The sequence below is a fragment of the Calidris pugnax genome, unplaced genomic scaffold, assembly GCF_001431845.1.
Source record: "Calidris pugnax isolate Ruff unplaced genomic scaffold, ASM143184v1 scaffold225, whole genome shotgun sequence".
Taxonomy (NCBI): domain Eukaryota; kingdom Metazoa; phylum Chordata; class Aves; order Charadriiformes; family Scolopacidae; genus Calidris; species Calidris pugnax.
The window spans coordinates 1,142,183-1,155,803 of NW_015091072.1; the positions used below are offsets into that span (position 1 = coordinate 1,142,183).

Genomic DNA, 13,621 nt, shown 5'->3' on the forward strand with positions numbered 1-13,621 from the left:
AATCTTGTGTTTGATGTGCCATTTATTCCTGTACTATGGAAATTTTGGTAGCAAAAATTATGAATTATGGCTAAATGGAAGAGACCTCTATTTAAGAGCTGTTGTACAAGTGATAGTGTATATTCTGCAGCTATGAAGACTGATTGGAAGGGAAGAGCATCCTCTTAATAAATGTAGTAAAACTACTATTTGTTAGTCATCTTTGCATAATTTTTGCTGTAGTCCCTTCTGTGTTTCTCAGAGCAACTCTGTAGAATGAATACCAGTGTGTTCTTTAACATAGAGTTTTTTAAATTATGTTAATGCTTGATAATGTTACATTTCAGAATTACTGGTATTGTCATTGATACAAAATGTGACTGACTTGGAGTTGATGAGTAACCTCTTGTGGTGTGTTCCATTAAGACATAGACCATCTACATACAATACTGTAATACCTGAAACCTGAAACAGTTAACTCTTAGTTTGCTCTGAGATTTGGATTCTTGATCCATTCATATTTGCTGCTTTGTTACCAGAGGACTAGGTAACTAACAAGACACCAGTTTTTGAAAGAGGTTCGAGGGGAGATCCAAGGATGGCAGACCCCTGTACCTGGTGAATGAACTGTGCAGATTAACAGAAACTAGAGAGGGAATAGAATTATTGAGCACGCAGATACCTGAGATTTCCCAGTATATTTTTAATGACTTGCATTTATAATAGTTCCTGGGAAATGTCACTGTAGTGCTCAGTAGCAGACAAAAAGCAAATATTCAATATTTTAGGAAAAGAGAACAAAATAGGTAAAGTTCTTATGGTAGTGTGTGAAGCTAAGGTGCCTCTGCATCTTGTACACTTCATGCAGTTCTAGTCTCTCAGCTTCAAAGAGGATACAGTAAAACTGGCGGAGGCGCAGGGATAAGTTGATGAAGATAATTAGATTGAAGCCTGCAAAGGCAAGACTTGGAAGAAGGCAAAACTGGAAGAAAGGAACTGCTTTCTGCTGGCTGATATGTAGTCCTGGTTGTTTACAAAAGTGATCTGGGAGGTTCTAATTTCCTGAACACCCCACAGGACTAGTCAAACCTACAACTATCAGTTTCTCTTGAAAGCACGAGGACACACAATGTCAAAAATACTGATTCATCATCTTGGAAAAAAAGCTTTTGGCTTTCTTGTACAAATTTGAGCAGTCGCTTCACTGCTGTAAGCTCTCCAATTTCAGGCCCTTTACATCTATTACTCCATTTCTCACCAGTCTGAAATATTTTCCCCTTGGTTCCATTGGGCATCTTAGACTACAAGTATTTCATGCCAACAAAAAAGGACAAGCTTCCCACTTTGCGAACATTTGATTAACATTTTAGTTTTCTTTTAGTAATGGATTTGTTACCAGATTCATTAGTAATAGAAGAAAATCCATCTTTCTGTGTGTGTTTGGAACATGTTCCTAACAGACTTTTTCAGTGGCGCTGTTCAGAAATACGTAATAGAGGCATAGACTGGTGCGTGAAATAATTTCTCTTTAGGTAGAGATTTGTAGCTCCCAGAAGAATAAAATAATCTATATGAGTTTTCTAAGTTTCTTCAAAAATCTGAGTATCTATACAAGGAAAAGATCATTCTTTAATTTAACCTCCAAAAAGTATTCTCTGCAGACAGTAGGAAAGTGGATATTAATTTTTAATCTGCCAATTGAGCAGTAATCTTGTCTAGCAAGTCCTTGGTTATTTTTAAAACAGAATTTGAAGGTGGTTTGTATAAATCTCTTGAGATCGTACCCTTAACCAGAATAGGTTCCTTTGAAAGCAAAACCTGCTGTCTGTAATGCACATTCCTGATGAATAGCAAGAAGAGGACAGGTTTCTCATTTCTACCCACAACCAATAAATATTGCAATTTGCTAGTTATTTGTTTCTCTTGCTTATTCCTCAGGACTCTTATTTTCTGTTTGCTAAGCATCTGCCCTTCTAACACTCTGTCTTTATAAAAACCTGATTTCCTAGTGACTGCAGAGGAGCAGAGCCCATGAACATACTCGAAAGTCAGTAAAAGCATCTAAATTAGAGTGTACCTACAAAAGCAATTTAATTTAGATATGTCCTGCTTCTTGGCATTTTGGCTCTGTTGCAGCAAAGTCCAAGTTCATCTTTTTGTAGAATTAGCAAGCTGTACATGCAACAGCATCTTGCTGGCTGTTTTATCTGTTGCATCCCATAATAAACATGTTCGAGACTGGTATTCAATGGACGTCTATGAATGATTTTGCCTTCGAAAGCAAAGTCTGGCATTAATAGTCAGTCAAAAGCCCATCACTAAACCCATTTGTTTTCTGGTGGACAGACTGCAAGATATTTATATGATATGCCATCAAGTTCCAAGCATTTACTTTGGCAAAGTGCTATTAGGTATGGAAATTTCAGCTATAGAAATCTACCCCTCACCTTTTTTTTGCAATTATGCATGCCTGCTTGTTATTTTCACTCTACCTGAACTTAAGATGCTTCTGTTATGGGTTCTTTAAGGTTTGGGTTGGTTTTTTTGCAAGTGTTTTCACTTGCTTTCTATTATCATTAGTGCTGATGTTCCAGTCAGTGTCTGAAACTTCCCTCTCCTCTTAAAGACAAGTTTCTGGCTTTTTTTTTTTTTTTCTTTTTAATGAAAGCCTATCTATACCTGCAGCTATTCTTCAGCATTTCCACCTTTTACTATGCAAATACCAGGTGGCATAACTGTAGAGATAATATTGTTTTTCAGATCAGGGCTTCACATTGCTTGTACTTCCTGAGCTAAAGCAGCATCCTTTGGTAAATTTTCAGCTGGTGGAGGCATCTGTCTTCTCCTGTCTCTCAAAAGCTTCCTAGTGCACAACTGCTCCCAGTAGTATAGGTGTTGTTTCTATAGTATGTCATGCTACCAGTTCTGACAGTAACAGAAATCTCCATGTTGTTTTAAGATCTCTTGGCATATTTCCTTACAAAACTTAATATTGTATACAAGAGCTGTGGGGTTTCTCACTTGCACGTAATGTGCAGTTATCTGCTATCATGGTATCACTTTGTGGTAGAGGAGAGTAATGAGCTGTGTGTGAGAGTAATGTTCAGGGTTCATCTGGAAACAATCAGTTGACTAGTTAGTGTAATAAAGTCGAAAGATTTTCAGGGAGTTACGACACGATATTCTTTGTACACTGCTTGGGGGAGGTGGAGGGGCCGGGACAAACATATGTTTATGAAAGTAGCTTAGTCTCATCAAAATATGATTTCCTATCTCAGAACCTTAGATGATGCAGTCAACTGTGCCTTAGTCTCTTGTGTTTGACAGAGTTTCTGGTCTCAGTAGTGTTTTCTTAAGTTACTTCTGCATTAATTCATGAATCTGGTGGAATTGATTCCTTTACAGTTTCTCTCATGCTGAAATTTTATCTTAGAATAAATTTTATCTTCTGATCTTATGGATATAGGAACATCTTTTGTTGTGATGTATTCTGTTTTAGCCCTTTGTGATTTCTGTAATTTTCTTGGGTTTCCTCAGAACTAAATAGTCTGTAACAAAATCTGTACCTTCCCCCAAGAAGCATAGCAGATTTGGATAGTGAAATACTCCACAATTAACATTCTGCTGTGAGGAAACAAGTTGTTCTTCTTTTGGCATTAGCTAGTTTTGATCTATAGCGGCATTGCCTACACTTTGAGATTTTTACAAAGCTAAAATGTCAATGGTCATTTGATTCTCCTTCATGAAATATTTAATCGATGCATCTGTTTACGTGTAGATGTGGCGCTTGGGGACATGGTTTAGTGGTGAATTTGGCAGTGCTAGGTTTACAGTTGAACTTGATGATCTTAAATGTGTTTTCCAAACTACAGGAATATATGAGTTCATATATTTGAATTCAAAGCCCAGTCCCCCTTACGTGGAAGCAAGTTGGTTGGATCTGCCATGTCATCGTCACCTTGTTCCTTAGACATTCATTTGTTATCAAACTCACATAGAGCTCACTGTCAGCAGTTCTTTAGTTTCATCCTCTAGTATAGCTTCTGAAGCTATACATCTGTGTTTTGCCAGGTAGAGTTTTTAGGTTTTAAAGGTGGACTGGCAAGCTGTGAGTTAAAGCAGGACACTTCATGGAGGCCTTGATTGCCCCGTTCTGACTGGAGAAAGCCTTCAATCTATCCTGACTGCATAAAACCTTTAGTAGTCCAGTCTGGTCCTATCACTGATCCCGCTTTGAGCAGGAGGTTGAAGTAGAGACATCCTGAGGTCCCTTCCTGCGTGAATGATGCTTTGGTTCTCGATTCTATCATCTTAAGTTAATGAACTATTTTATATAAAAATTTGTAGGTTGATTCTGGATAAAATAAGAGGTCTCAGAGGCAATTCTATATGGCCTGTGATCAGGCTTTTATTGTGTTTGTCATGCTGTAGTTATCTTACCTGTCAAGAGATGATCACTTTACCTGAGTCACCTTGAGGTTCTAATAGCTATTAATTGGTCAATTTGATAAGTGCTTTGTAAACACTAAGGAATTCGTGAATGCTAACGATACAGCTTTTCTCTCTTTTAGTATAATATTTGCATCCTCTTTTTCTTAATTACAGGTTGATGACACTAAAAGAAACTGCATTATTGCCTAATCAGGTGTCAAAATCTTAGTGCAAATACCAAAAGCCAGGTGTGAGCTGACTTTGAAGGACAAGCAGTTGGAGCGGGATCTCTGGCATCTTGAGAGGGACATAACAGGGTTGATGTTAGTTTAAGACAGGAGCGCTTCCCAGCTTCTGGGCCTGGGCAAATACCTTTGCTGTGGTTCAAATTTATTGTCTGGGAAGGAGTTAATCGAGCCATGGGAAATTTGGAGGGAGTTTATGTTCAAAGGAATTACAGCCATGTAGGTTTGACAGGGATCTCTTGATGGTCCTAGCGAGGCAGAGACTTTGTTTTGCATGTCTCAGCAGGCAGTTTAGATGTAGTTTGAAAGATTTGGGATTACTGGATATGACTTCCACTAAATCCTGAACTCAGTAAGAGAAGAGAGCTGTTTCTATGTGAGGTAGAGCTGGTAAGGCAACTGGCTGAGCCTTAGCTTTTAGGCAGCATCTGCTTGCTTACTCCTGCCTTCTGAGTATGGTGACTCTTTAAAATAACAAAGCTACAGTCCTGTAAATCATAGCGAAAACCTTATTTGCCCTGATATAATCAGTTTCTTAAGGAATTAGTATTAGTCTGTTAGTTACACTGGGGTAGTTTCTCCTCATCGAGAGCATATCTGAAATTTGTGGATGTCGTGATTTAAGTCCTCTAAATTTTCAAGGGCGGGGGTTGTTTATATTAACAGTATTTTAATACCACTTTCTAAGACATAATAGGAAAATAAAATAGATACAGTGTTGTGGATACAGCTGCACGGCTGTTGTTTTAGAACAGATTTGTTCCTAACTGTTGTGTCTCGGGCAATGTCTTTTGGATTCTGTTCCTTTACTGTTACTTGCTTTGATTCAGTCTGTTTAGGTAACAAATAGTATTTGATTTTTAACTGCGTTTGCTTTGCAGTTTGGTCGCTGTTGAATTTCTACTGTATGCAAACAAGCAGGGATTTTAAGCAATTTAGCAAATCCATAAAATCAGTGCTTAGTGGCTGATGCAAATTCATACTTGTGGGTCAGCAAGACCTTTTGTGATGTAGTTTGCTACAGCGGGTGGTGGGAACATATATTAAAAAATTGAGAATGTTTTGTGGAGCAAATACGAATAATTTTATACTGTTTTGTTCTTTATGCTTTCTAAAGAGCAAAGCGTTTGGCATTTCTTTTGGTAGAGGCTGTGTGACAGTATATCTTGGTCAATTAGGCGATGCTAATAAAAAATTTATTATCCCTTTTGCAAAATTGTTTAGTCATACTTGGATGTAGCAGTGTAAATAAATCCCTCTTATGCTTCAGATACCAGTAGATTTTATTTTTTTTTCTTTTGGGTAGTGTCTTAGACATAAGCCAGTATTCTGCACCAATTCCTTATGCTTAACCTCTTAAATGTCTGTGCATATATTTAAAGAAAAAAGGATAAAACAAGAAAACAACCTAATGCAGAGCATTAGACTCTATAGCTCAAGTCAAATAGACTTGAAGTTGTTTCCAAATTTATTCATGCTGTATAATCTGATTTTGGTAACAGGAGATAGTGGCAAAGTAATTATAAGTATGCTGGAATGACTGTGAAAGATGAAGTCTCAAATAAGAAGTAAAATATTTTATTCGTACAAAGTAGTTTTATATTGTAATCGAATCCTATTTTTTCCATCTCTTAGATGATGAAGCATGCCTGGGACAATTATAGGCAATATGGATGGGGACATAATGAGCTCAAACCAATTGCCCGGAAAGGACATTCCACCAACATATTTGGTAGGCTATATTTTCTGGTTTTTCTTTTCTTTTTTTTTTTTAATATTTCTATCCATGCTATTCTCCTTGAAAGTCTGCCCAAGCTTCCTAGCAAATTCTGTTTTAATATAAATTTTCCTAAGTATGGATGACAGAAGTGTATTGATTATTTCAATGGTACTTCAATGAATTACTTTACTAAACTATCTTTTTGAGAGAGTAGTGTGTTGTTATTGTTGCAAAAGCTAAGCTGTGTCTATGTGCACTGTTACTTTGGGTACGTGTATATTTATAAAAATAAAATTTACAGTGATGATATATTTGGGATGGAATGAATATAAATTTGTTTTTAAAGGGAACAAGCTCATCTTGTCTACATCTTTGTATTTAATTCTGTGAAAATGTGATACAAGACAAAAAACACATGCAAGATGCTGAAATACTGCTAGTACCAAGATGAAATTTAAAGTAACTTTTTAAAAATATCTGGATTAAAGCAAAAGTGACACTGTTACTTCATGTGTGACTTGTGTGTCCTGAACCTGTAGACCAGAATGAAAGAAAGAAAAAACCAATTTAAAATACAGGAGTTTGAGGGTAGGGGCAAGTTTTGAAGAAATTCAAGGGATGGAGTGAAAATATTTGGGCAATGTAGTATGAATATGTGTTATAAATGGCATTTAGAATAGTACGAAACATGAGGAAGGTAAAGATCAAGAAATGGAATAGACTTCTGTTGCATACATGTGATCAGACTAGATGGCTCTTCTTCCTCAAAACGTCGATGGTCTGCAGCAGTACTGCTTTTTCGGTGTGAATGCACTGGGATAGAATAAGTAGAATAGTGATCTGAAGGCAGCAAGCATTTTATTGATACACCAACCAGGAAAGACTGAGCCCTGAAGGTTCTCTCGATTCATCCTGTGGTAGAGCAAAACACATAACCTTGACGTTAGTGATTAAGGTTAAGCCTGGATTGGTCCAGAATGCACAGCATCCAAGATGACTGAGCCACCAAGTTCATGCATTTGTTTTGAAACCCACACAGGATAGGGTTTTTAGAATTACGTTCAGGATTTCATGCTGTGTTCATCCACTCTCCAGTATCTGAGAAAGGTATAAATTTATCGTAACCACTTTTTACATAAAGAATGAGTGTATATATACTGTGTATACCTCAAGTATGCTAGTATTGGTTATAATAGTTTGTTTGAAATCAAGATTTTGTTGGGTTTTATTGTGAGGCAATTGGCCTAATGCCTCTGTGCGAGGCTGGTTCTCATTGTAATTGATATTTGTTTTATTTATCTGGCTGTAAACCTTGAATTTCTTTTTTGTGGATGACAGAAATGCAGATTAGGATAGTGTAATTGGTTTTCTGTGTTTAGTGCCTGAACTCAGAATAAATTATTTTGACTTAAATCAAAATTTGGTTAGCTTTTTGTTGTCATTTATAGGGAAAAAGTACACTCCATGAGGAAACTCATTCCAAAAAGAAGAGTCAAAGGACTTGTTTCAAAAGTATTGTAATGCTTAAAGGGATTTTTCTTTTTTTTTTCTCTGTCCCTTCCCTTGATCTCCTTAAATTTTATCTTGAAACCGTTCTTATATCTTACCAAATAAACAGGTTATTTTCTTTATATCCAAACTGGTTTTTATCAAATCTGTTTGCATTATGAACTTCAACCTTAAATAAAGTGCTGGACATGGAGGAAGGAAGAGAACTTTAGCTAGGTACGCTGCTCCTTTCCCCAGCTCCCAGCAAAGGAAGGAGGACCTCTGAGTTAAATTTTCCGCAATATTTAAAATAAATAAAAACAAACAAAAAAAACCCTGCACGCAAATAACCCCTCTCTCCCCAAACCTGTAGTGCATAGAAGCCTGTTTAAATCCATAGGGGAATAATTTCAAGCTTCTGTACAAGCCCTTTGTGCAATAAGGACCATTCACTGCAAGCAAACCTCTTGGAGCCTGACATTGATGGCTTTTGGCCACACACTGGAACCTGGTTCCTTGCCCTTCGGTGTGGTGTGAAGGCTGATTTACTATTTTATATTCGAGGATGGAGCCAGACTCTTTTCAGTGGTTCCCAGTGACAGGATGAGGGGCGAGGGGCAACGGGCACAAGCTGGAACATGGGAAGTTCCACTCAAAAATGAGAAAGAACTTCTTTCCAGTGAGGGTGTCGGAGCCCTGGAACAGGCTGCCCAGGGAGGTCGTGGAGTCCCCTTCTCTGGAGATCTTCAAGACCCACCTGGATGCAGTCCTGAGTGATGTGCTCTAGGTGATCCTGCTTTGGCAGGGGAGTTGGACCAGATCTCTAGAAGTCACTTCCAACTCCAACAATTCTGTGACAGTATTCCTTTGTAAAGAAAATGACTGTGTCAGGTGGAGTTGTCTAAGGAGAGGGGAAGGCGAACAAGTTAGCATCCTCAGGAGAAAAAAAAATTATCTGGACTGGTTGAGGAGTTTAAAGACAGAAATGCAAGAGTCCAAGACACAGCCAGAACTGAGCAGAGTGCAAGGAAGAGAGTGTGAAGCTGAAGACTGGAGCAACAGGCTTCTGCTCTGACCAACAGAAGGACATTTCTTAGGTTCCCAGAGAGTATTGTGTAGTATTCTTAGATAATTTCTCTTTGCTGTCTTGTACATTGACATTGCTTTAATTTTTACTAGAAAAATCTCTACTGAAGAATCTCTTCCTGTCATTTAGTTACATGTTATCTCTAATTCATGGCTTTCTTGTATTTTTTCTGACTGATGAAGTTGGGTGTGACAATGAAGATATTTGTGAAAATGTTCACCTGTATGATCATGTAGTCTTTGCTCTTGAATTTACATGCAATTTTGTTGCTTAATTTGCCAAGTATAATTTTAGACTAGCCTTGGTTTGTAACTCAGACTCTCTGTGAAGTGAGTGTTTGTTTTTAATGTGACCGACACAATATTTTGAAGCATTTTTGAATTTTAGTTATACTCTAGTCTTATATTTTCTTTTCATCCCTCCTTTGCTTGCTTCTAAGATGTCTCCTAATGAGTCTGGAGGATGACTCCATTTTTCTCCTTGGAATGCTTATTCTTTGGAATTTTGCATTGTTGTTTGAAAGAAATTGCAGGCTTTCTCCACATTCAAGTTTCTGATCCTCTTATTCCAGCCACCTCTAGCAGCTGATTCCCAAAGTGCTTCTCATTTTAAAATCCAGATGCTATTAGTGCCATTTAATTTTTAGCTATATCATGTTACGATTGCTGTTTGAAGCTATTTCATATGATGAACTTTTCTGAAATATTTAGTCTTCAGTATATACCAAGTCTAAAATAGAATCAGCTATTGTTGATTTGATGGGTGGTTGATGGGAAGGGGGAAAAAAAAATGCTCCTTGTACCAAGGGCTGTCTAGGCTGTAGTGTTATTGTTAGTACTTTAACAATCTCTTACCCATAATGAGACCATTCCCAGTGGTATTTGCCTTTATAGAAGCATTACGTAATTCTTTTTGAAATCTGATGCTATTTTTAATACAAAGCTGCTTCAGAAAAGCCTGGTTTTATTATTCATCTCAAAGATGATTTGACCCAAACTATTTTCTGCCATTACTGCAGTCTGTTGTACTTCCATTTCAATTCACAGCATGTCTGTGAGATTCAGCGAGGAGATGGTATCTGTCGCTGGTTGACACCGCAGCCCTTTGCTTGAATCTCTGGGAAATCAGGTTTACTGATAACACTCAAGTGAGGTGAACGTGATTCAATTTAGAAGGGAAATAAGGCATTAATCTTCCCTGTTGGACTCCCCTTCCCCTCTGAAGCAGTGTATTTCTGTATCTACGCCAAGAGGAACATTGGTGTTCCCAGCATTGCAAGATCTAGCAGGGTTCAAGCTGGGGTCAGAGAAGGGGAGAGGAGGTGGCCTGCTCTCCTCTCATAACTCTTAGTTTTAAGTCATTAAAAAAACTAAGGAAAAGTGATAAACTTTAAAGCAAGATGCTCTGTACCTCACTGAAGCATGCCAGCAAGAACATTTGTGGGCTGCCCCAGTTATTAGTTTGACTTTTAGAACCAAACCTGCTGGGGTTGCTTTAGTTCACCTGCAACTACAAGCCCTTACCAGTCTTTTTGAGATGTTTGACCTCACAAATGCAAATTCTAAAGCAGAGCCTGCAAAAGCGTTGCATGTCGAACTGTGTAGTCAGTCAGTAGTTAAAATCTTGACTAGTACCTCTTCAACAGCTGTGGCACAGCATGAGTAGTGTGGTGCTGTTTTGGCAAAGCATGACTGGGAATTGGTGGGCTTTTAAAGATATTTACATTTAGGCGACATATGAAACAAACCATTATAGGTTCTAAGTTGGTGAAAAAGGGTGATAACTTGCTCCTATTTTGTGAAAGTTGGCTGTTTTTGAAGGGTCTGGTAATCTCAAGATTTATTATTTATTCCTACCCTATAAGAGAAAGCATAAAAGTCAAGGAGAAAGTAAAGCAGAGAAGTGTAATTTCTCTTTCCAGTTCAAATTTTTATTTGCAGCTCTGCTGGTGGTTGCAGCAGCTAAGCTAAAGAAAGCTAACTACTTTTCGGGCTGCTTAAATTGCTGGAATAATTTGATGACAGCCACAGGGCATTATTGCAGAGGTGGGGTTGTATGGGATCTGGGTCAAGTTCTCATTAGAACACAAAGGGTGAAGAGGAAAGGCTGATGGAAAATGATGCATGTAAGATAATGAGCAAGCATGACAAACGCTGAGCCTTACCTCAGAAGGTTTTCTGGGCTTAGCTAAAACCTGAGTCGTTGATGGTATTGTCGGAGTCTCTTGCTGTAGTGAAATCTGCTTTGCTTTGCTTCTGAGCATCAGTCACCATCTGAAACATGCTCTTACAAGATAATTTGTCCTTGAATTTGTTTGGTGACCCCTAGGTGAACATCTTAGGGAAACACCATTAAAATCACTCAGTCCAGGTATGCTTCAGAGTTTTAAACTATGCGTATTTGTGGCATCTTTTACTTCAGTATCTTATGAACTAATTAACGTAGCACAAGCTTTGAGGACACTTCATTGTGAGATAAATTGAGTAGTTTGTACTAGTGGGTTTGTATCAACCCTTATTTTTCTGAAACAACGTTTATTTGAGAACTGGAATTACTTTAAGGCAAAAAAAGAAAAAAGACCACAATCCTTGTGCAACTCAGAACTCAGCAAAACTAGAAATCTGTCATCTTATCCATCAAAAGCTGTCATCTTGCCTGATGCTTTCTGAAATGTGAGTTCTGAAATTTGTGGTGTGTTTGGGATTTTTTTGGTAATGTTAACTGAGGATGAAATAAAGATGTGCAGTTTGTCAGATAGTAAGTACATGATAAAATAATGATATGAAAACTTGAAAAATTGTAAACATACCGTACTATTAACAGTTTATTTTTAAACCTTGCATTTGGATGCATTCTGTCTAGGGATGAGTTGCATTACGTGAAGATGATCTGATAATGTATACATCCATAAAAAGATATATGTCTAGGTATGTTTTCAAGGGTGTGAAAAGATCTTTCCTAAGGCGTAATGATGTGGAGTTTTAAAGTTGTAGGTGCTTGCATACAGGCATGCCCATTCTTGTGCACAAAGGTGTAATGAAACTTTTACCGTGTAGTTTTTCACACTAGAATTGTCTCGTGCATCTGTAGGGCTTTCATGCCTCTTCTGTTCTCTTATCTCCCATGCCATGCAAATGGTCAATTTTAATCTGTGATGTCTGCAGGCTCTGTTTTGGGATGTTGTATGCTGGGAAGAAGAGAAAATTGTCAATGAAGTCACATTGTGGTTGTGTTTATTACCTAGTAGAGCCTCAAGGCTGCAATGCAGGGCCATATCTCTTCCCTAACACGTGACCAAATACAGCTGTTGTCTCTTCTATGAGGGATTTTTGTCTGGCATTTTACTGAAATAAAATGTTATACGTCATATAACGTAATATACTGCTGCTTCATATGTACAGAAGAATGAAATTTTGCTCTGTGTGTTGGTTAACAAGCAAGATATGCCTAAAGGAACAATTCAAGGATTCAGTTGGGACGCTTTAGTGAGCTGAATTCTAACTTGCCAACGGGCTACTGGCTGCCCATGGCTTGGATGGGAATACCCTCTGCTGGGTTAAAAACTGGCTGGAGGGACGGACCCAGAGAGTGGTGGTGAACGGAGTTAAATCCAGCTGGCGTCCAGTCACGAGTGGTGTCCCACAGGGCTCAGTACTGGGGCCAATTCTCTTTATCAATGATCTGGACGAGGGGATTGAGTGCACCCTCAGTCAGTTCGCAGACGACACCAAGCTTGGTGTCAGTGTTGATCTGCTGGAGGGTAGAGAGGCTCTGCAGATGGATCTGGACAGGCTGGATCGATGGGCTGAGATCAACAGGATGAGTTTCAACAAGGCCAAGTGCCAGGTCCTGCACTTCGGTCACAACAACCCCAGGCAGCGCTACAGGCTGGGGGCAGAGTGGCTGGAGCTGCCTGGCAGAAAAGGACCTGGGGGTGTTGGTCGACTGTCGGCTGAACATGAGCCAGCAGTGTGCCCAGGTGGCCAAGAAAGCCAACAGCATCCTGGCCTGTATCAGGAACAGTGTGGCGAGTAGGGCCCGAGAGGTGATTGTCCCCCTGTACTTGGCACTGGTGAGGCCTCACCTTGAGTACTGTGTCCAGTTTTGGGGCCCCTACCATAAAAAAGACATTGAGGTGCTGGAGCGGGTCCAGAGAAGGGCGACAAAGATGGTGAGGGGTCTGGAGCACAAGTCTTACGAGGAGAGGCTGAGGGAGCTGGGGTTATTCAGCCTGGAGAAGAGGAGGCTGAGGGGAGACCTTATTGCTCTCTACAACTACCTGAAAGGAGGGTGTAGAGAGGTGGGGGTCGGTCTCTTTTCTCAAGTCACAGGCGACAGGACAAGAGGAAATGGCCTCAAGTTACACCAGGGGAGGTTCAGGCTGGATATTAGGAAAAATTTTTTCACTGAAAGGGTTATCAGGCATTGGAATGGGCTGCCCAGGGAGGTGGTTGAGGCACCATCCCTGGAGGTGTTCAAAAGACGGGTTGATGTAGTGCTGGGGGGTATGGTTTAGTGATGATGCTCCTTGTTTGTTGTGTGGGTGTCTATTTTTGTCAGTTAGGTTGACGGTTGGACAAGATGATCTTTAAGGTCCCTTCCAACCTAGAAGATTCTGTGATTCTGTGATTCTGTTTCTACCGCCTTGTTGACTGTGTCCTGTTGGCTAGT

General features: G+C 39.2%; 1 protein-coding gene across 1 annotated transcript in view; it reads left to right on the forward strand.

The window, feature by feature from the left end:
- Positions 1-13,621, forward strand: part of MAN1A2 (mannosidase, alpha, class 1A, member 2) — a 145,644-nt gene that overhangs the window by 42,550 nt on the left and 89,473 nt on the right. The window contains exon 3 of the mRNA XM_014957151.1: positions 6,291-6,387. Within this exon, the coding sequence (XP_014812637.1) occupies positions 6,291-6,387 (97 nt within the window). The remainder of the gene's footprint in view (positions 1-6,290; positions 6,388-13,621) is intronic.